The sequence below is a fragment of the Cherax quadricarinatus genome, chromosome 11, assembly GCF_038502225.1.
Source record: "Cherax quadricarinatus isolate ZL_2023a chromosome 11, ASM3850222v1, whole genome shotgun sequence".
NCBI classification, from domain to species: domain Eukaryota; kingdom Metazoa; phylum Arthropoda; class Malacostraca; order Decapoda; family Parastacidae; genus Cherax; species Cherax quadricarinatus.
In genome coordinates this window covers 28,055,482-28,078,454 of record NC_091302.1, presented here as the reverse complement: position 1 = coordinate 28,078,454, position 22,973 = coordinate 28,055,482, and the positions used below count along the sequence as shown (strand labels likewise).

The 22,973-nt window shown below is 39.3% G+C and overlaps 2 protein-coding genes across 3 annotated transcripts in view; one reads left to right on the top strand and one right to left on the bottom strand.

The window, feature by feature from the left end:
• LOC128687531 (cardioacceleratory peptide receptor-like) overlaps positions 1-22,973 on the top strand; it is a 376,200-nt gene that overhangs the window by 29,576 nt on the left and 323,651 nt on the right. The window lies entirely within an intron of this gene.
• On the bottom strand, positions 2,360-5,217 carry LOC138852561 (uncharacterized). 2 transcript variants are annotated; one of them, XM_070083976.1, is made up of 2 exons: positions 3,252-5,217; positions 2,360-3,081 (listed from the first exon to the last, which is right to left on the bottom strand). In XM_070083976.1, the coding sequence occupies exons 1-2, from the start codon at positions 3,343-3,345 to the stop codon at positions 2,507-2,509; spliced, it is 669 nt and encodes a 222-aa protein (XP_069940077.1). In that variant the 5' UTR covers positions 3,346-5,217; the 3' UTR covers positions 2,360-2,506. The 2 variants fall into 2 exon arrangements, 1 of the variants encoding a protein (XP_069940077.1); XR_011391868.1 differs by having other exon boundaries at positions 2,361-3,081.

Genomic DNA, 22,973 nt, shown 5'->3' with positions numbered 1-22,973 from the left:
CAGGATCTTCACTGGGTCGGCCAAATCCCATTATTCTTCGTCTTCTTCTAGGTGATTTCATGCCGTGGATGTTTTTCTTGAATGCTTATTCATTTACCCTATTTTTACCTTGAGTATACCTGGAGAAGGTTTCGGGGGTCAACGCCCCCGCGGCCCTGTCCTTGATCAGGCCTCATGGTGGAACAGGGCTGTTACTGCTGGCCGCACGCAGTCATATTGCTTGATTTCTGTGAAGATTTATAAGGAGAGATGAGGTACCCTGCGCCTGGTAACGTAGCAGTGGCGGCAGTAGTTACAGTTGTCTTTGTTGAGCTGGTCCACTTGTTTATATCTGCTTGTTGAGATGGCCCGTTTGTTTACGTCTGTTGAGATGGCCCGTTTGTTTACGTCTGTTGAGATGGCCTGTTTGTTTACGTCTGTTGAGATGGCCCGCTTGTTTACGTCTGTTGAGAAGGCCCGTTTGTTTACGTCTGTTAAAATGGCCTGCTTGTTTACGTCAGTTGAGAAGGCCCGTTTCTTTACGTCTGTTGAGATGGCCCGCTTGTTTACGTCTGTTTGTAAAAATGGTCCACTTGTTTAATTCGATCTTTGATTTACAGGACGTTCATATTAACATTTAGGGTTCAAGGTTTAGCTTCAGAATTCATTTTCAGGGTTCATAGTCAAAATTCACCTTCATATTCACATTCAGGGATGAGATTAAGGGGCTACATTCAGGGTTCACATTCACGAATAACATTAAGGGTTTACATAAGGGTTCATATTATGTGTTCACATTAGGGTACCACATAAATGTTGACATTATGGGTTTACATTGGGATTTACGTTAGTGATAAACAATTAGAGTTCACATTTAGGGATTAGAATAATGGTTTACAATAAAAGTTCCATTAAAGGGTTCATTTAAGGCTTCATATTCAAGGTTCACATCAGATGTTCACATTAATAAATAACAAAAAGGCACAATACCGTGACTGGAACAATACACCAATAAGCTTCTCTCTTTTATGTGCGGGTTATTTGTGTAGATGTTCACATTAAGAGTTCATAATAAGAGTTAACAATTAAAGTATATATATATAAGTAGTGAAAATTTCCACTGGGCGGTGTATCCGGTTTTAGGGCCTTCCACTGAGCGGTGTATCCGGTTTAGGCCTTCCACTGAGCGCACCCTTCCGGTCTAGGGCTTTCCACTGAGCGGTGTATCCGGTCTAGGACCAGCAGCTGGAGTCTCCCCTTTTCACACCTAGGTGTTACTTCCGGTTTTGTCCTTGACCTCGCCCTCGAGACTACCTCACCCTTGACCCCCCAAACAATACCCCCGCCCACGACCCCCCTTCGCGACCCCCCCCCGCCGCGCGCCCCGCGCCCCGCGCGCCCGCCCGCGCGCCCGCCCGCGACCCCCCGCCCGCGCCCCCCCCGCGCCCCGCCCGCGCGCCCGCCCGCGCCCTTCGCGACCCCCGCCCGCGCCTTCTGCTGCGCCTTCTGCAGCGTCGTCCGGATCGCCCCCGCGCCTCGAATTTTTTTTCTTATGATCTCCTTGGATCAAGGTTTTTGGATTCGAATTTTTTTTGAATTTCATTTTCTTGTGCTCTCCATCTCCTCGGATCAAATTTTTGAGGTTCCCCCTCTCACTTTCACCCCCATCCCAAAATTTCTCGAAAATACAATTCAAAATTCTCCATCTCCTCGGATCAAGTTTTTTGGATTCCCCCCTATGGGGTTTTCGAAATTCTCCATCTCCTTGGATTCCCCTCCCACTTTCACCCCCAACCCCAAAAATTTCTCGGATCAAGTTTTTGGATTCCCCCCTATGGGGTTTTCGAAATTCTCCATCTCCTCGGATCAAGTTTTTTGGATCCCCCCTATGGGGTTTTCCCCATCCCCTTTTTGGGTACCCCTCCTTTCACCCCCAACCCAACCCCGGATCAAAATTTCTCGAAATTCTCCATCTCCTCGGATCAAGTTTTTGGATTCCCCCCTATGGGGTTTTCGAAATTCTCCAATTCCTCGGATCAAGTTTTTGGAATCCCCCCTCTGGGGGTCAGCATGCTTACTCCAGGTCTAAACAAGTCAAATGAACTAAGAAAGGTGTTTACTCGGCGGTCAGTGACGTCACGCATTCTCATTAAGTTAAATGAACTAAAAAGGACCACACGCACACAGGTTGAATCTTGTCGACCCTTTTAGTTAATAAGGGGACATAGTAGTGACGTCACGCGCACACAGGTTGAATCTTGTCGACCCTTTTAGTTAATAAGGGGACATAGTAGTGACGTCACGCACACAGGTTGAAACTTGTCGATCCTTTTAGTTCATTCAAGTTAATAAGGGGATATAGTACCTACATCATAGGGAAAACATTTTCATCATCAGAAAGACACATTTCAGGATAACACTAATACACAATATTTTTTTTTTCATTATTTATTATACAGCCATTACATTTCTGGTAATACAAACAAATACAATTTCATTGAAAAAAGCTACAATTCATTGACTAAAATCAACGTAGAGTAATTTTTCTTCTCTTGTAGAATTTCTGTGCATTTTGTTCAGGGTCGTCGTCTTCTTCCTCATCTGTTATACAATAAACTTCTGGGGGGGAAGCTGGTGGATAATAAATGGGGGAATCCTCATCCGGGGAAGCTGGTGGATAATTTATGGGGGAAGCTGGTGGATAATAAATGGGGGAATCCTCATCCATACATGAACTAGGTTGGGAATTTGTCATAAAATATTCCATCTCGCTCCATACGCATTTATCGCAATAACAACTACTAACACATTCTCCACTCATATGAGACTGGGGAGAAGGGTCGATCTCGGCGTGGGTAGGAGTTACAATATCCTGGATAAAAGCGTTAACATCAACCACCTGAGTAGGAGGCACAGTCTCAACATCCACATGAGGTCGGGGAGAAGTCTCGTTGGTAGGAGGGGTAGCAACAGCATCTCCATATGGATGGGTAGGAGGCTGGGTGGATCTCGCTCCTAACAATCCCATCAACTCGCAAATCATTTGCTCCTGTCGGATTTGATTTGCGCGAATAAGTTCCAACAACCGCATTATATTCGCATCTGGCAAAGAAAAAAAAAATTCTCGATTAGAAGAAGAATAAGGCATATCTTTAATTGCATTAAAAAGTTTTATTGGTTAATACATTACACTTCTAAAATCATTTATGTGTAAAAAGATTTTTTCAATATTAGAACAAGATTCACTCAGATAATGAACAAAAATCACTTACCATTTACCGCAGGTGGATTATTCCGACATACACAGGGATGCAGTCTTCTCTCCTCCTCGCAGACACCTCCAACGGAGTACTGAATTGGATTCATCCTTGACCCAACTTGAATGACAGTAGATGCAAAGAGTGACCCAGCACGGGCATTTATAGCAGCGTTATGACCTTTCGCCCCGCCTCTAACCTTTCGCCCCGCCTCTAAACGCCTCTACCCCACCGTATTATAATTCCAATATTTTACACAGATTTTCATAATTCCAGGTTGAATTATTAGCAAATACACTTGAACATGAGGGTATATTGAAATGCTCATATGCATATTTCATTATAAATTGGTCATTCTTTAATTTATTTCTACCAAAATCTTTAAACAAATATGGTATAATTTTCTTTACGCTATAATTTGTTAACTTATACACAAAATATATAGCATATAAGCCGCACAACAATGATTTTTCATGTTGAATCCTCTGATTAATACCGTACATGAAATTTCTCTTGTATATAATTTTCTCATATATATTTGTATAATGTTTTAAATCCACCCCGAAACTATCTAAATATAATAATATGTGTTTGTTCACATATATAGTAATCCAATGACCCATATTTTCATCTTGATCGTTCAATATATTAATGATGAAAATTACCGGCTTATCTTTTATCCTCATAATAACTTCATTTATATTATTTGCGGCAAAACATCCCAAATACGAGGCATATCTTCCCGTATGATGTTTCAAGGCAATATTTATCTCTTCACAATTCATGATCTATACTCGCGTATGCACTATCACTGTTCTATTTTCATTTATATTTAAAATCGCATTAGTTTCACCAAACATCAGACAAATTCTATTCTCATCTTTCGGTTTACCAAATGTCATATCTATTCTCAAATTACCATTCTTCTCGACAGATATAGCATTCTTAACCTGTTCACTTCTCAGGTCAACACCTAATATAGTTCTGCCTTGGAGAAAACTCTTATATGTAATCAGATGATCAGTCTCCAAACCCAGAGATTTCAAGGTAGCGTAATATAACCTACTCGCGTGGGTAGGAAACTTACAGTCAATATTAAGAATCATTTCTGAATTAATTGTAACCCCGAAATGATTCAAATCTTCATGTTGAAAATATAATGGATTAAAATTATATCCTCCATCATATGTCTTCATATCAACTAATATAATAAATATCTTATCGGGTATGACTTGTCCCCAAGGATTATCTGCGATCAATTGTGTTTGATTAGATGTTAGAATATATGATTTAAATAATGTCTTCTTGAACAGATATTCACACCCCTGCGGGTTTGCCCTCATGCTTGAATTCAATGCAATTAATGCATTCGTATACGGAATAACTTTATCGATCCATAATTTAATGGAATTAATATTATATTTATATGTTTTTCCGCTTAATGGAGTCATAATTGCCCATGCGGGTGAATGCAATTCAAGTCTCAATCGACATTCGACACTATCCAGGATATATTCGTGAAAACTACTCACATCCAGCATCAAAGGGAAACAAGTATTCACTTCATTCGTTAATTTACCTTCGTCTTTCTTAATATCATCTAAATCAGCTGTTGTAATAGTACTACTTGCTGTGTCTTTATTACGAAAGAATGCTATTCTTCCCAATGTATCTAATTTTGATGGGGATAAATGCTTAAGCAGTTTAATATAACCCGTATATGAATAAAATGGATTCGATTCTATAAGTTGTTCATTGAGATACAAACACACAGATTTGAATATTGTCTGACTTATAGAATTCACAAATATGACCTTATCTCCGTCTCCCAGTGCACTCCCATCCTCATTTGTTATATTTATGTTCATTTCCAAGGCCAGACTCGTTAAATCTAAAAAATGACCTTCTGAACTTTGTATTCTAAATTCGAGAAATTTATCAGATCCTTGATTTACTGGTAATACTTCACATGTGCGTCTAGCTGCTATTGAGGATTCAATAACGGCATGTCCTGGTAATTTTGGGAATCCATCAGTTATGGAATGAGAATAACTGGGGACGGGGGCGTTGAGCCCCCCCCCCCTGGTGTAACGTATAGAGCACCAGCCGACATACTAACAATATGACAGTTAAAAATAAACTAAAATTAATTAAATATTCCAGTTTCTTTTATTATTAAATTTCAATCGTTTCAAACCAATCTTTCTACTTCCTCCGGATAATAACTTCTGTCCGACACCCTTCAATGTTTCTACACCTCTATTTCTCGCAGAATTTTTCAATGCAATACCATTATTAACATCGTTCAACACATTTTGTCCGTATTGTAATACTCCCGGAGCAAAGGTATTCAATAAGAATGGTAATGCTTTTCTGGCCATCCCACCGAGAAATGACAATAATCCTCCGCCCCTCCCTCTAGCTTTATATAATATAATATCATCTAAACCTCCCCCTTTCACCCTCGAAGTATCAAAGAGTTTCAGGAATGATTCCACTGAAGGAGGGGAGAAACTGGTTCTCATCTTGACGGTTCGTTCAATATTAACTCAACTTGATCATTCACTCTCGTTTTATAGGTCTTAAATGTAGTACACATACAGTAGAACACTTGTCATTATATTGAATTAACCTTCCTTTCTGATCAGCGAGCTTAATACTCACTTGATCAATTATCTTTTTATTAAGTGGTTTGTACATTGTGGGGTCATAATTAGATCTTAATGTATTAATATCAACTACTCCCAAAAGAGATACCAACTGATCGCCAAAATTAATGGGATCAATCAAATCACTATATATTAACATATAATTAATACCTGATTCAGGATCGGGTGGGTTTACCGCCTTCACACCAGACTCGTTAAAAATAATCTCTTTTTTATTGGTAAAGACATACAAAATTTCATTACCTGAGAACCCTAGCATATCGCTTCCTTCTTTATCAAATTCCAACCCCACATAAGCACTGGTAATATCAGAAGGTAGTATAATTTTTTTTTTCAAGTTAATAACCACTCTGTTTATTCCTGGATGATATGTGAACACAATTGAGTTTTTGGGGATGATAATACCCGTTGTATGTTTAACTGCTATTAAGAGATTTACATTAATATCCTCATTTATTGCCTCTAAAATCCTTGTCATATCACCTCCAATAATTTTGCTCATATCAATTTTATGCATATATTTATTTACTGTAGATTTCTCATATGTAATACATATCTTCAAATTCTTTTGCGGTATATAATGCGTCTTGGGGTAAATTATATTTTTCAGAGCAACCTCATAATCAATTTTATTATCTAATATAATGGGGTCATATAATTTATTAATGAAAGCCGAAGGTGTATTGGCGGGAAATAAATCGAGACTTGAATCGCTACACACGTATAGAAGACGTTCAGCCATCTCCACACTCTTATAACACACACTAAATAAAAACATAACATCACAGAGTTTATATACTCACCTAATATGATATCCACGATGTTTCTCTCCTTACACCGCCTCCTTTATGTAATAATTGTTTTCTCACTTTTGTATTCCTCACAAAATCAAAATGTATACCTGATATATTTAATAAATGCTTTATTTCTGTTAAGTAATCAGAATCGATTCTTCTCGCTGATTTCACATTATTTTCTGATAAAACATTTAATATTTCAATAATATTACGTCCAGTAATGGGGGTAAGAAGGTCACCATTCTCATCCCAACTCACCAAAGGATTTCTTTGCAATAATACCAACATTGATTTCACATATTCTATATTTCTCGCACTCACTCTTATGTGCATGAATCTTGACAAATCTGGGGTTTTCTGAGGTTTCACCGAGGTGAGAGCAGGTGGGTTGACCTGCCTAGCGGGAGTAGTCTTAAACTTGCGTTTAACACCACGCTTCAAGCATGCACCACCACCACCCCCTTCTAAATTCTCATCACCCTCCGATTTTACTAACTCGAGAGGTTTCCGATTCATAACTGAAGTTGGTACAAGATAAAATTCTTTCATGATTTATTAAACAATCTCGAAATAATATTTACTGCTAGAGGTAATATAATGCCAAGAAGATTTCCACCTCTGATACTCAGCAAATATTTCTTTTTACGCTGAAAACCGATTTTCTTACAAGCTAATGATTTAATCTCGTTCTTGTACTTTTTAAATATTTTAGGGTCTAATGGTATTTTATTCTTAATCAAATTCTTGAAAATCTCACTGATACAACTTATGTGTGTTTTCTTAAACTGTTGTAATAAACTCTTCCGATGATTGCGTGGGAGACTATTAAGTAATGTAATTAATTCTTTAAATTTTTCTAATAATGATTTTTTCATTGTACCTTCAACAAATCTCCTTCTTTGACCCACGAATTAAAAGTGGAATCATAACCTTTATAAGATACCAAATAATGCGTAATTCCACCAATTTTTTTTCGTTTCAATACTCTGTCGATAATATATTCTGGAGGTGGTATGACTGGGGTCAATTCTTCGCGATAAAATGTTCCTTTAATCTTTTCACCTTTCAAATCTTTCAAATGATATGTTGTTATAGGTTGAGAATTATTAATTCTATATATTTTAAATATTTCCTCTGTATTTTGTGTGTGAAACCCTCGGTTAAACGCGGATGATCTGCTAAGAGTCACTCTTGTTGTGTCTCCAACAGCCAATTTCTTACTGATTCGTTTCTTATTGGATCTTCCATTTTTATAATTTATCCGAAACTGATTCCTTATATCATTCAATGACGTAATACCATGGACTTGCAATGGGGTTTTACCGCCAATCCCCGAGTGCGGAGATGAATTATACGCATCTACTAATTCATTTAACACTTTTGAATAATTAAATGTATTGGCACTTGTCATATACTTGTATAATTTACGTTTCATCGTTTGCAAGCCTCTCTCTGCAATGGAAGCTTTTGTTTCTTTCGAAAATACATGATATAACTTTATATGCTTACTCTGGAGATAATTCTGTACCTGTTTATTTAGAAACTCCCTGCCTTTATCTGTAAATAATCTCGATATATTCTTCGCCTTTTCATTCTCCAATATGTTTTGTAATGCATGTAAAGTGCTCGGTCCGTCTTTCTTTTTCATGAGTACTGCTTGTAAATATCTTGAAAAAACATCGATACACACGAGAATGTATTTATATCCATCATTATATCTGGATAATTTAGACATATCACCCAAATCACAGGTTAATATCACTCTGGGTTTAGGAGCAATTATTTTCCTACGAGGAAACTTCTTAGGTTTAAGAACGTATAAAGTATATGATCTTTCTGAATTTAAGAAATTTCTGACCTCTTTCAAGGTTATGGACGGATCAATCTTTTTTACAGCTGTATATAAACTGTTTACCCCAGAGAATGACCCAGCAGATCCAGGATCTCTATAAACCTTTTCAATTAATTTTGCTCGCTCCATTGGTATACAATTTCGTAGGAATCCTGCCGTAACACATTGGTTCGCAACTGTAATGCTTCTGGTGTATTTAATGCAAGGTCTATGAATAAATAACCAAAGGGTGATCGTTTTATAGCAGATTTATATATATTTACAAATTCCTTATTTTTTCCGAACACTTGTCGCCCCAGAATCTCTACTTGTCCAAGATCCCTCATTTTAAATAAAGCAAAATGCGTGGCGTTTAAAGCCATGGTACGACAAAGGTGTTTTGAGGTTATTCAAAGGTGTTTTGAGTGTGTTCAAATGATTATGAGAGTGTTTTGAAGGTGTTCAAAGGTGTTTTGAAGGTGTTCAAAGGTGTTTTGAAGGTGTTGAAGGGTGTTTTGAGTGTGTTCAAGGGTGTTTGAAGGTGTTGAAGGGTGTTTTGATTGAATTCAGCGGTGTTTTAGTAGTAATCAGTGGTGTAATTGGGAGTACTCAAATAGTGTTTTGGAAATGTTCAAAGGTGTTTTTGAAGGTGTTCAAGAGTGTTTTGAAGGTGTTGAAGGGTGTTTGAAGGTGTTGAAGGGTGTTTTGATTGAATTCAGCGGTGTTTTAGTAGTATTCAGTGGTGTAATTGGGAGTACTCAAATTGTGTTTTTTTTTTTTTGGAAGTGTTCAAAGGTGTTTTGAGTGTGTTCAAATGTTTTTTTGAAGGTGATCAAGGGTGTTTTGAAGGTGTTCAAAGGTGTTTTGAGGTTATTCAAAGGTGTTTTGAGTGTGTTCAAAGGTGTTTTGAAGGTGTTGAAGGGTGTTTTGATTGAATTCAGCGGTGTTTTAGTAGTATTCAGTGGTGTAATTGGGAGTACTCAAATTGTGTTTTTTGGAAGTGTTTCAGTGTTGATTGGAAATGTTCAAAGGTGTTTTTGAAAGTGTTCAAGAGTGTTTTGAAGGTGTTCAAGGGTGTTTGAAGGTGTTGAAGGGTGTTTTGATTGAATTCAGCAGTGTTTTAGTAGTAATCAGTGGTGTAATTGGGAGTACTCAAATAGTGTTTTGGAAATGTTCATGGGTGTTGTGGGATGTGGGTGTTGTGGGTGTTGTTGTCGAACTAGAGATACCGAAAAAAGATATTATAAGTGGGTTGTTGTTGGGACTTTTTCTGATGAAATTAGCTAAAACGAGAAAAAATTGTGGGTTGTGGATGTTGTTGTTGTGACTTTCTGATGTACTGTGTCCCCTTATTAACTTTAATGAACTAAAAGGGTTAAAACGAGAAAAACTGTGGGTGTTGTGCGGTGTGTGTGCGTGTGTGTTAGGTGTCATAGAGTTTTTTTTTGTGAAAATCTTGGTTACAGTGATGACATTAGTTAAAACGAGTAAAATTTGTTGGTAATTGATGAGGGTAGTGTAGTCGAATTAGAGTTACCGAAAAAAGATGATATAAGTGGGTTGTGATGAAATTAGTTTAAAAACGATATTCAAAGGTGTTTTGAAGGTGTTCAAGGGTGTTTATGTGAGTATTCAAATGATTATGAGAGTGTTTTTGGGGGTGTTCAAAGTAAAGTGTTTGAGTTAGTTTTTGTGACTTTTTTTCTGATGTATTGTGTCCCCTTAATAACTTTAATGAACTAAAAGGGTAAAAACGAGAAAATGCCTAGTCTGGAGACTGAGGGATGAGTTGTAATTTAATGAAATATGTAAGTGCAGATAAATTAGAGATGTCAAATCTTATTTGGGAGTACTCAAATAGTGTTTTGGAAATGTTCAAAGGTGTTCAAAGGTGTTTTGAGTGTGTTCAAATGTTGTTTTGAAGGTGTTCAAGGGTGTTTTGAAGGTGTTCAAGGGTGTTTTGAAGGTGTTCAAAGGTGTTTTGAGGTTATTCAAAGGTGTTTTGAGTGTGTTCAAATGATTATGAGAGTGCTTTGAAGGTGTTTTGAAGGTGTTCAAGGGTGTTTATGTGAGTATTCAAAGGTGTTTTTTGAAGGTGTACAAATGATTATGAGAGTACTTATGAAGGTGTTCAAATGATGTGCAAGAGTACTTATGAAGGTGTTCTGGGAGTATTCAGAGGTGATTTGGGGGTGTTCGAATGATGTTTTTGGAGTATTTCAGTGTTGTTTGGAAATGTATAAAGGTATTTTTTGTGAGTATTCAAATGATTTATGAGAGTGTTTTGAAGATGTTCAAAGTAAAAGTGCGTATTTAACTTCGTAATATGTAAAATTGTGAGTAGTGAATTTAACGAAAGTGGATGTAAGCGATGTGGTGACTTTCTGATGCATGTGTCCCCTTATTAACTTTAATGAACTAAAAGGGTTAAAACGAGAAAAAATGGGGGTTATGAGTGAAAATTGTGAGGTGTTGGTTGGAGTGTGAGGGTTTGGGAGGGTGGGGAGGAGGTTACTTCGTGGGGAGTGACCTGAGATGAAATAGTTAAAAAATGTCTAGACTTGTGTTGTAAAGAAATTGTGGGTATTAACGAAAAAATGTGCCTTTCTGATGTATTGTGTCCCCTTATTAACTTGAATGAACTAAGAGGATCGACAAGATTCAGCCTGTGTGCGCGTGACGTCACTACTGTCCCCTTATTAATTAAAAGGGTAGACAAGATTCAACCTGTGTGCGCGTGGTCCTTTTTAGTTCATTTAACTTAATGAGAGGAATACTGACGTCACTGACCGCCGAGTAAACACCCTTCATTAGACCTGTAGTAAGAGAGAGCACCATGCCCCATAGGAGGGGTTCATTTGAATGCTTACCCCCAGAGGGGGGAATCCAAAAAACCTTGATCCAAGGAGATGGAGTCTTGGTATTATCGAGAAATTTTGGGGTGGGAGTGAAAGTGAGAGGGGTAATCCAAAAATTTGATCCAAGGAGATGGAGACTTTGATTTCGAGAAAAAACTTGATCCGAGGAGATCATAAGAATTTCGAAACCCCCATAGGGGGGAATCCAAAACTTGTATTATCGAGAAATTTTGGGGTTGGGGGGGTGAAAGTGGGAGGGGTGAAAGTGAGAGGGGGAACCTCAAAAATTTGATCTGAGGAGATGGAGTCTTGGTATTATCGAGAAAAATTTGAGGTGGGGGGTGGGTGAAAGTGGGAGGGGTAATCCAAAAATTTGATCCAAGGTGATCATAAGAAATTCAAAACCCCCATAGGGGGGAATCCAAAACTTGTATTATCGAGAAATTTTTGGGATTGGGGGGTGAAAGTGGGAGGGGGAACCTTAAAAATTTGATCTGAGGAGATGGAGACTTTGATTTCGAGAAATTTTGGGATGGGGGTGAAAGTGAGAGGGGGAACCTTAAAAACTTGATCCGAGGAGATGGAGAGCACAAGAAAATGAAATTAAAAAAAAAATCGAAAAAAATCGGAAAAAAATTCGAGGCGCGGGGGCGATCCGGACGACGCTGCAGAAGGCGCAGCAGAAGGCGCGGGCGGGGGTCGCGAAGGGCGCGGGCGGGCGCGCGGGCGGGCGCGCGGGCGGGGCGCGCGGCGCGATGGTGGGGTCACGAGGTGGGGGTCGTGGGGGGGGTATTGGTTGGGGGGTCAAGGGTGAAGTAGTCTCGAGGGCGAGGTCATGGTCAAAACCGGAAGTAAGACCTAGGTGTGAAAAGGTGACCCTCCAGCTGCTGGTCCTAGACCGGATACCTCGCTCAGTGGAAGGCCTAAACCGGAAGGGACCGCTCAGTGGAAGGCCCTATACCGGAAGAGACCGCTCAGTGGAAAAATCCACTACTTATATATATATATATTAACAAGTCGGCCGTCTCCCACCGAGGCAGGGTGACCCAAAAAGAAAATACTTTCATCATCATTCAACACTTTCACCTCACTCACACATAATCACTGTTTTTGCAGAGGTGCTCAGAACACAACAGTTTAGAAGCATACGCGTATAAAGAGACACAATATCTTTCTCCAAACTGCTAATATCCCGAAACCTCTCCTTTAGAGTGCAGGCATTATACTTCCCATTTCCAGGACTCAAGTCCGGCTGTACAAAAATAACCGGTTTCCCTGAATCCCTTCACTAAATATTACCCTGCTCACACTCCAACAGATCGTCAGGTCCCAAATACCATTCGTCTCCATTCACTCCTATCGAACACACTCATGCACGCCTGTTGGAAGTCCAAGCCCCTCGCCCACAAAACCTCCCTTACCCCTTCCTTCCAACCTTTTCGAGGACGACCCCTACCCAGCCTTCCTTCCCCTACAGATTTAAATGCTCTCCATGTCATTCTACTTTGATCCAATCTTTCTAAATGACCAAACCACCTCAACAACTCCTCTTCAGCCCTCTGACTAATACTGTTATTAACTCCACACTTTCTCCTAATTTCCACACTCTGAATTTTCTGCATAATATTTACACCACACATTGCCCTTAGACAGGGCATCTCCAGTGCCTCCAACCGCCTCCTCGCTGCTGCATTCACAACCCAAGCTTCACACCCATATAAGAGTGTTGGTACTACTATACTTTCATACATTCCCTTCTTTGCCTCCATAGATAACGTTTTTTGTCTCCACATATACCTCAACACACTACTCACCTTTTTTCCCTCATCAATTCTATGATTAACCTCATCCTTCATAAATCCATCCACCGACACGTCAACTCCCAAGTATCTGAAAACATTCACTTCTTCCATACTCCCTCTCCCCAATTTGATATCCATTTTTTCTTTATCTAAATAATTTGATACCCTCATCACCTAACTCTTTTCTATGTTCACTTTCAACTTTCTACCTTTACACACGCTCACAAACTCATCCACTAACCTTTGCAATTTTTCTTTAGAATCTCCCATAAGCACAGTGTCATCAGCAAAACGCAACTGTGTCAATTCTTATTTTTCATTTGATTCCCCATAATTTAATCCCACCCCTCTCCCGAACACCCTAGCATTTACTTCTTTTACAACCCCATCTATAAATATATTAGACAACCATGGTGACATTACACATCCCTGTCTAAGACCTACTTTTACCGGGAAGTATTCTCCCTCTCTTCTACACACCCTAACCTGAGCCTCAATATCCTCATAAAATCTCTTTACAGCATTTAGTAACTTACCACCTTTCCCATATACTTGCAACATCTGCCACATTGCTCCTCTATCCACTCTATCATATGCCTTTTCTAAATCCATAAATGCAATAAAAACTTCCCTACCTTTATCTAAATACTGTTCACATATATGCTTCAATGTAAACACTTGATCTACACATCCCCTACCCACTCTGAATCCTTGCTCATCCGCAATCCTTCATTCTGTCTTACCTCTAATTCTTTAAATAATAACCCTACCGTACACTTTTACTGGTATACTCAGTAAACTTATTCCTCTAAAATTTTTATAATTCTTTTGTCCCCCTTCCCTTTATATAAAGGGACTATACATGCTCTCCGCCAATCTCTAGGTACCTTCCCCTCTTTCATTCATTTATTAAACAAAAATACCAACCACTCCAACACTATATCATTCCCTGCTTTTAACATTTCTGTCATGATCCCGTCAGTTCCAGCTGCTTTACTCCCTTTCATTATACGTAATGCCTCACGCACCTCCCCCACACTCACATCCTGCTCTTCTTCACTCCTAAAAGATGGTATACCTCCCTGGCCAGTGCATGAAATTACCGCTTCCCTTTCTTCGTCGACATTTAAAAGTTCCTCAAAATATTCCCGCCATCTACCCAAAACCTCCATCTCCCCATCTACTAACTCTCCTACTCTGTTTTTAGCTGACAAATCCATTCGTTCTCTAGGCTTTCTTAACTTGTTTAACTCACTCCAAATTTTTTTCTTATTTTCATTCAAATTTCTTGACAGTGCCTCTCCCACTCTATCATCTGCTCTCCTTTTGCACTTTCTCACCACTCTCTTTACCTTTTTTTTACTCTCCATATACTCTACTCTTCTTATAATGCTTCTGCTTTGTAAAAACCTCTCATAAGCTAACTTTTTCTCTTTTATCACACCCTTTACTTCATCATTCAACCAATCACTCCTCTTTCCTCCTGCACCCACCCTCCTATGACCACAAACTTTTGCCCCACATTCTAATACCGCATTTTTAAAATTGTTCCAACCCTCTTCAAGTCCCCCCCACTACTCATATTTGCACCAGCCCACCTTTCTGCCAAGAGTTGCTTATATCTCACCCGAACTTCCTCCTCCCTTAGTTTATGCACTTTTACCTTCCTCTTGCTTGTTGTAGCCATTTTCCTCTTTTCCCATCTACCTCTTACTCTAACTGTAGCTACAACTAAATAATGATCCGATATATCAGTTGCCCCTCTATAAACGTGTACATCCTGGAGCCTACCCATCAACCTTTTATCCACCAATACATAATCTTACAAACTACTTTCATTACGTGCTATATCATACCTTGTATTTTTATTTATCCTCTTCTTCATAAAATATGTATTACTTATTACCAAACCTCTTTCTACACATAGCTCAATTAAAGGCTCCCCATTTTCATTTACCCCTGGCACCCCAAATTTACCTACTACTCCCTCCACAACATCATTGCTCACTTTATCATTTGAAATCCCCAACCACCATTACTCTCACACTTGGTTCAAAACTCCCCACGCATTCACTCAACATTTCCCAAAATCTCTCTCTCTCCTCTACACTTCTCTCTTCTCCAGGTGCATATAAGCTTACTATAACCCACTTTTCACATCCAACCTTTATTTTACTCCACATAATCCTTGAATTAATACATTTATAGTCCCTCTTTTCCTGCCATAACTTATCCTTTAACATTATTGCTACTCCTTCTTTAGCTCTAACTCTATTTGAAACCCCTGACCTAATCCCATTTATTCCTCTCCACTGAAACTCTCCCACCCTCTTCAGCTTTGTTTCACTTAAAGCCAGAATATCCAGCTTCTTGTCATTCATAACATCCACAATCATCTCTTTCTTATCATTCGCACAACATCCACACACATTCAGACTTCCCGCTTCGACAATTTTCTTCTTCTTATTCTTTTAGTAATTATTACAGGAAAAGGGGTTACTAGCCCATTGTTTCCGGCATTTTAGTTGACTTTTACAACACGCATGGCTTACGGAGGAAAGATTATTATTCCACTTCCACATGGATATGAAAGGAAAAGTAATAAGACCAAGAACTATTAAGATAAAATCAAAGAAAACTCAGATGAGTGTGTATAAATAAACATGTACATGTATGTGTAGTGTGACCTAAGTGTAAGTAGAAGTAGCAAGACTTACCTGTAATCTTGCATATTTGTGAGACAGACAAAAGACACCAGCAATCCTACCATCATGTAAAACAATTACAGACTTTCGTTTCACACTCACTTGGCAGGACGGTAGTACCTCCCTGGGTGGTTACTGTCTGCCAACTTACGGATCCTGGCACAATCTACTGCTATTCGGCAATGCCTATCTGGCTGTCCCACCAAGGAGGGACAAGTCACTAGCAACATCTGTTATTAGGTCAATAAATGCATTCCCTTGAGCTGACAACGTCGTCAGTCTCCCCCTCAGAGCAACAAACACCACTCGCTGGGCAAATGCCAACAAAAGAACACCTGACGCCTCAAAAATCAGAGCCCAAATTAGCAAGAAAACAAAAAGAAGAAAAAAATAGACGAGGGTAATACTATTGGAGCACTGAAGGGCTTGTAACCAGTGAGGATACTGTCGCTCCTTAGGACTTCATTACAGCACAAACTCTGAAGGACAAACATCCACACAGGGCTCCCAGTACCAACATTGACCTCCCTGACATTGCAGCAGGTGAAGAGCATTTAACCTTACAGGATGCTGATGTGTATGAAGCTGCTATGTCATTTCCACAGAGCTCAGCAGGAGGTTTCACCGGTTTAGGCCACAAAACTTGAAACAAATGCTCAATCCAGCACTTGGTGATGTTGCAGAGAGGTTGCTATCTGAACTCAGAAAATTTTTCATTGTGTGCCTGGCTGGCAGTGTCCCGGAGGCCATTAGACCCATTTTCTTTGGTGCCTCATTGTGTGCTTTCTGGAATAAGGATAGAGGAATCAGGTCCATTGCAGTGAGCAGCACCCGTCGGCGTCTAGTTGCCAAGGCTGCAGTAAGAAGTGTGAGTCAAGAGGCTGCTGCAATGTTGAAACCAACTCAGGTCGATTTTGGTGATCAACAAGGTTGTGAAGCAGCTGCCCATACAGCACGCATGAGTATATCAACATGTCAGATGAAAAAGCCAACGCTTTCAACTTAGCTAGAAGGGATGCTGTTCTCCAAGCAGTTTCTAGACACGTCCCTTCCCTCTATCCCTTCATAGAATCGTGTTATAGTGTGACTTCCAAACTATTGTTTGAGGACCATGAAATTGACTCCTGTGAGGGCGTGCAACAGGGGTACCCTCTCGACCCCTTTCTAATCTATCTGGTCATCATGGAAGTCACAGAAGCACTCTCCAGTGATCTCAGTATCTGGTTCTAGGATAACGGTGCCCAGCTTGCACTACAGAATCTCTCCATTAGAAAAATTAAAGACATGGGAGAGAGCCTGGGTCTATCTTTAAACCCCACTAAATGTGAAATAGTTTCTACCAATCGACAGATGATCCAGAATATTAGTGCTATTTTACCAGGAGCACGAGCCATTGATCCAACCGACATCACTCTCCTTGGTGCTCTTCTTTGGGCCCAGTGCCACTGATTTGATCCTAGAAAAAAAAAATCTCAGACCTCAGGAGGATGGAAGGCAGGATGAAAGACATCGATACACATATGCCTTCTACCTACTCACCAGGTGCCTGTCGGTCCCGAAACTTACCTGCTTGCTGAGATGCTGCCCAGCCTTCAGCAGTCCGAAATTCAAGGAATATGACTCCCTCCTAAAGACCATGCTAGAGATTGTATTGTATCTTTCCCTCGAAGACGGCCAGTGGTTGCAAGCCTCACTTCCATTCAGGCTTAGGGGGGCTGGGAGTACGCAAATCCTCCTAGATTGCCCTGCCAGGTTTCCTATCCTCTTCCATAGCATTAAACGAGTTTAAAAGAAACTCTTCCAGACAACCTAAGTAACTCAGCAGGAATACAGAACTGTGAAGGTTCTCTCTACCCTGTCAGACCCTCAGAGAGCATTTGACAAGGCTGGCTCCTCCTTATGGAAATAAAAATATAAAAAATTCAATAATAACATTGTAAGATCAACAGTTTTATTATAATAAACATCAGAAAATAATATAAAACAATTAAACATGAAATTAATCCTACTTTAAGAAAAATGTAAAACGACATATATAAATAATTAGTGATCCACAGCTAATATGTACACAATGATGTCAGGTAGTGTAGAATGGCGCCTTGCTGATGTTCTGGGTACATAGCTCTGAATTGTTCTGGAATACCAAGCCGTTGTTGATGATTGGGGGGGGGTCGCAGCTGGCCGTGACTAGACAGTCGACGGTGTCCCCAACATGTTTATATATTCTGCCGAGGAGAGGTTGACTGATCCTCAGATCACCACAATAATGTTGAAGAAGTTAAATAGCCAGTCAAGAGCCACCATGAACGCTGGTGTCGTTACAACTGGGAGAAGGCGGCTTGAATGGTGTGTAGCTGACTGGGTGGTCGGCAATGTGAGGTGTGGGGGGACCAGTGTAAGTAGAGAGGGGCAGGTGATGTCTCCTGATCTTTGCCAGGTCACTGATGTCCTTATCTTAATACTGCATGAGCTGGATGACCTGAACCGACAATCAAGGCTATACTGAAGAAAAAATACAGTTACACACCGCTCAATAAATCACTCACATGATAGGCTTACAGCCATTAAAAGAAATGGTGAGGATTAGAAAAAAGACATAACTGCAAATTCAAAACAAGGCATGAATAAATTTAAGTCTAAAACCCTAAATAAAAGTGAAACTCTTAAGGCCAACTTAATCCCAAAAACATTAAAAATTAGACAGGAGCGGAACGAATACTTAGATTCGATGGGAGCCACCAGACTCATTGACTCACCACAGGTCGGAGACGAACTCCTCACCTCTCACCAGGTGCAGAAGGGGGAAGGATAGCTGGAACTATGCACCCACCCTAACTGAACAAGCAGACTGCCCAACAAATTACCACCACCATGCATTCATACTTTCACTACTCCTATCTAATGAATTTTCCCTCAGTGACTCAGCAGGAATACAGGCCACTAGCTACGCCAGTGCCATCATTGAATGGGAGACTCTCGCTGCTCCAACACCAAAACCTAGTTCAGCACTGGCCTACAAACAGTCAAGTTGGGATGGCCCCATCGCTGAAAAGCTACTTGCCAACATACTTAGGGCTGTAACATCAGACAGGGAGACTGCCAGTCTCCAAGCTGTGAGTGCACATCACTCTGGGGACTTCCTCCAAATAGTTCCCTTTTCGGCAATTGGAACACACCTCGATCCTAAGACCCTCCGTATTGCAGTGGCTCTCCGCCTTGCTGCTCCACTTCACACAAAATATACGTGTATTTGCGGCGATGCGCAAGCCAACCAATATGGTCTACATGGTCTTAACTCTTCCAAAACCATAGGTTGGCATGCGAGACACAATGAAGTCAACAACATCATAAAGAGAAGCATTGCTACAGCTGGATGGCCAGCTGAGAGAGAGCCCCGATCTCTAGCAGCCAACAATACCCACAACCTAGCAAACCACAATGACGGGATCACCATCCTCGGAAGAATGGCAAGCTCTTAGAATGGCATTATACCCGTGTGTCAACGCTGGCTGCCGCATACATCCATTACAGCGTCCAGCAACAGAAAGGAGCTGCTGATCACTGGGAGGAGTAAAAGAATGGCAAGTACAGGGACATAGGCCAACAATATCGATTTGTCCCAATGGGATCACAGACTTTGGGATCATGGGGAAAAAATGCAACACGTTTCTTTAAAGAACTGGGTTCCAGACTCATCGACACCACCAGGGACCCAAGGCAGACACTTTCGTTTTCCAGCGCCTCAGCGTGGTCATCCAGAGGGCAAATGATTGCTGCATACTGGGCTCGCATCCGGCTTCGGAGAAGCTGGAGGAGATTCGTAATCTTTGATATATTTTGCCAATGTGTTAATGTTTGTGTTTTCTGTCAGTGTATTCTGTCTATTAATAAAAATTCAAATAGAATATAGAATATAGCGGGTGGTGGGAGAAGAAAATATTCAAACAACTCCGGTGACAACCTTGAGTTTTCCCTGAGGTACATTTATTCTCTTCTCTGAGGATTAGGGTCGCGACTCCACTTCTAGAGGTGGTACCTTTAATATATACATATATATATATATATATATATATATATATATATATATATATATATATATATATATATATATATATATATATATATATATATATATATATATATATATATATATATATATATATATATATATATATATATATAATATATATATATATATATATATAATAAAAAGGCTTCAAGGAAGAATATTTGGATTTCTTCCTGAAGCCGTTTGAATATTCCACTTCCCCTACCACCCCATCTTTTAGTATATATTTTTTTTACCAATAGAAATATTTTATTACATAATATGGTACAGAAGATTTAAGAGATACATTGTTGATATAAAGGTGGCATATAAGGTACATGTTGTTACGTGTGTATCACCGATTATAAGGCGAAAATCTCATCCAGCTCCTCAGAGCTGGGGCGTGTGCCCAAAATACAGCAGGCATTACCCCTTTGAACAGCCGCACTGAGCCGCTGGAACAGAAAACTAGCTGCCCTGGGATCCCTAGTTACCCTGATGAGTCTTTTTCCAGCTCCTTAAGGAATTTAGATGCACTCTTTCCCCATGAGCCAAGGGTCTCTGAGCCTATGGGAACAAACATATAATGATGGGCAAGTTCTCCATATTTTCTTGACTTTTGGGACTCCCTGAAGCTGGCAGCTGCCCCTCCTTCCTCCTTGGTGTATTGGAGATAGGTATCAGCCAAGGTAGATGCACATGTATAGTCCCACACCACCTGCTTCCCATCTGTTCAGGCTTGAAGGGTGATACCATCTGGACGCTTCTGGCTGCCATCAGATCTGCATAGTTGGGGTGGCTCCCTTACTGCTGGGCATCCAGCTGTTGTGAGGCTCCTCTTGATAATGTTATTAACCTCCTCATGTCTTGCAATCTTTCCCTCGGATTTACGGCACACAAGACCATGGTATATATATATATATATATATATATATATATATATATATATATATATATATATATATATATATATATATATATATATATATATATATATATATATATATATATATATATATATATATATATATATATATATATATATATATATATATATATATATATATATATATATATATATATATATATATATATATATATATATATATATATATATATATATATATATATGCAATAAGATCACAGTAAACAGGTGATTTTAAAACATGTAAAACAACCACTGTGAAAGAGTAGTGAAATTCCAAGCGCTTTCGTGAGTACTCACATTGTTCCTTGGTAATGTGAGTAGTCACGAAAGCGCCTTGAATTTCACTACTCTTTCACAGTGGTTGTTTTGCATATATATATATATATATATATATATATATATATATATATATATATATATATATATATGTATATATATATATATATGTATATGTATATATATACATATGTATATATATATATATATGTATATATATATATGTATATGTATATATATATGTATATATATATGTATATATATATGTCGTGCCGAATAGGCAGAACTTGCTATCTTGGCTTAAATGGCAACGCTCATCTTGCCATATAAGACAAGTGAAAATTTGTGTATGCAATAATTTCGCCAAAATCATTCTGAACCTAACAAGAAAAATATATTTCACTGTGTTTGTTTAGTATTAAATTACTGTAAACAAATTTAAAATATATTTAGTTGGGTTAGGCTAAAATAAATTATTCTTGTTATAATAAGGTTAGGTAAGATTTCTAAGATTCTTTTGGTGCAAAATTAAAAATTTTTTACATTAGCATTAATGAAAAAAATATATCTTTAAACATATATGAGAAAATTTCAGAAAGGACTTAATTTTAAATGAGTTCTTACTAACTGACCAGTTTTACATATTCGGCACGACATATATATATATATATATATATATATATATATATATATATATATATATATATATATATATATATATATATATATATATATATATATATATTTATTTTTATTTATTATCACACTGGCCGATTCCCACCAAGGCAGGGTGGCCCGAAAAAGAAAAACTTTCACCATCATTCACTCCATCACTGTCTTGCCAGAAGGGTGCTTTACACTACAGTTTTTAAACTGCAACATTAACACCCCTCCTTCAGAGTGCAGGCACTGTACTTCCCATCTCCAGGACTCAAGTCCGGCCTGCCGGTTTCCCTGAATCCCTTCATAAATGTTACTTTGCTCACACTCCAACAGCACGTCAAGTATTAAAAACCATTTGTCTCCATTCACTCCTATCAAACACGCTCACGCATGCCTGCTGGAAGTCCAAGCCCCTCGCACACAAAACCTCCTTTACCCCCTCCCTCCAACCCTTCCTAGGCCGACCCCTACCCCGCCTTCCTTCCACTACAGACTGATACACTCTTGAAGTTATTCTGTTTCGCTCCATTCTCTCTACATGTCCGAACCACCTCAACAACCCTTCCTCAGCCCTCTGGACAACAGTTTTGGTAATCCCGCACCTCCTCCTAACTTCCAAACTACGAATTCTCTGCATTATATTCACACCACACATTGCCCTCAGACATGACATCTCCACTGCCTCCAGCCTTCTCCTCGCTGCAACATTCATCACCCATGCTTCACACCCATATAAGAGCGTTGGTAAAACTATACTCTCATACATTCCCCTCTTTGCCTCCAAGGACAAAGTTCTCTGTCTCCACAGACTCCTAAGTGCACCACTCACTCTTTTTCCCTCATCAATTCTATGATTCACCTCATCTTTCATAGACCCATCCGCTGACACGTCCACTCCCAAATATCTGAATACGTTCACCTCCTCCATACTCTCTCCCTCCAATCTGATATTCAATCTTTCATCACCTAATCTTTTTGTTATCCTCATAACCTTACTCTTTCCTATATTCACCTTTAATTTTCTTCTTTTGCACACCCTACCAAATTCATCCACCAATCTCTGCAGCTTCTCTTCAGAATCTCCCAAGAGCACAGTGTCATCAGCAAAGAGCAGCTGTGACAACTCCCACCCTGTGTGTGATTCTTTATCTTTTAACTCC

What these genes read in the sequence shown, in the direction of transcription:
- LOC138852561 (XM_070083976.1), bottom strand. Translation starts at nt 3,345, where the DNA reads ATGAATCCAATTCAGTACTCCGTTGGAGGTGTCTGCGAGGAGGAGAGA. An exon ending in TAATCCACCTGCGGTAAATG is followed by an intron (nt 3,082 to 3,251) that starts GTAAGTGATTTT and finishes TTTCTTTGCCAG; the next exon opens with ATGCGAATATAATGCGGTTG.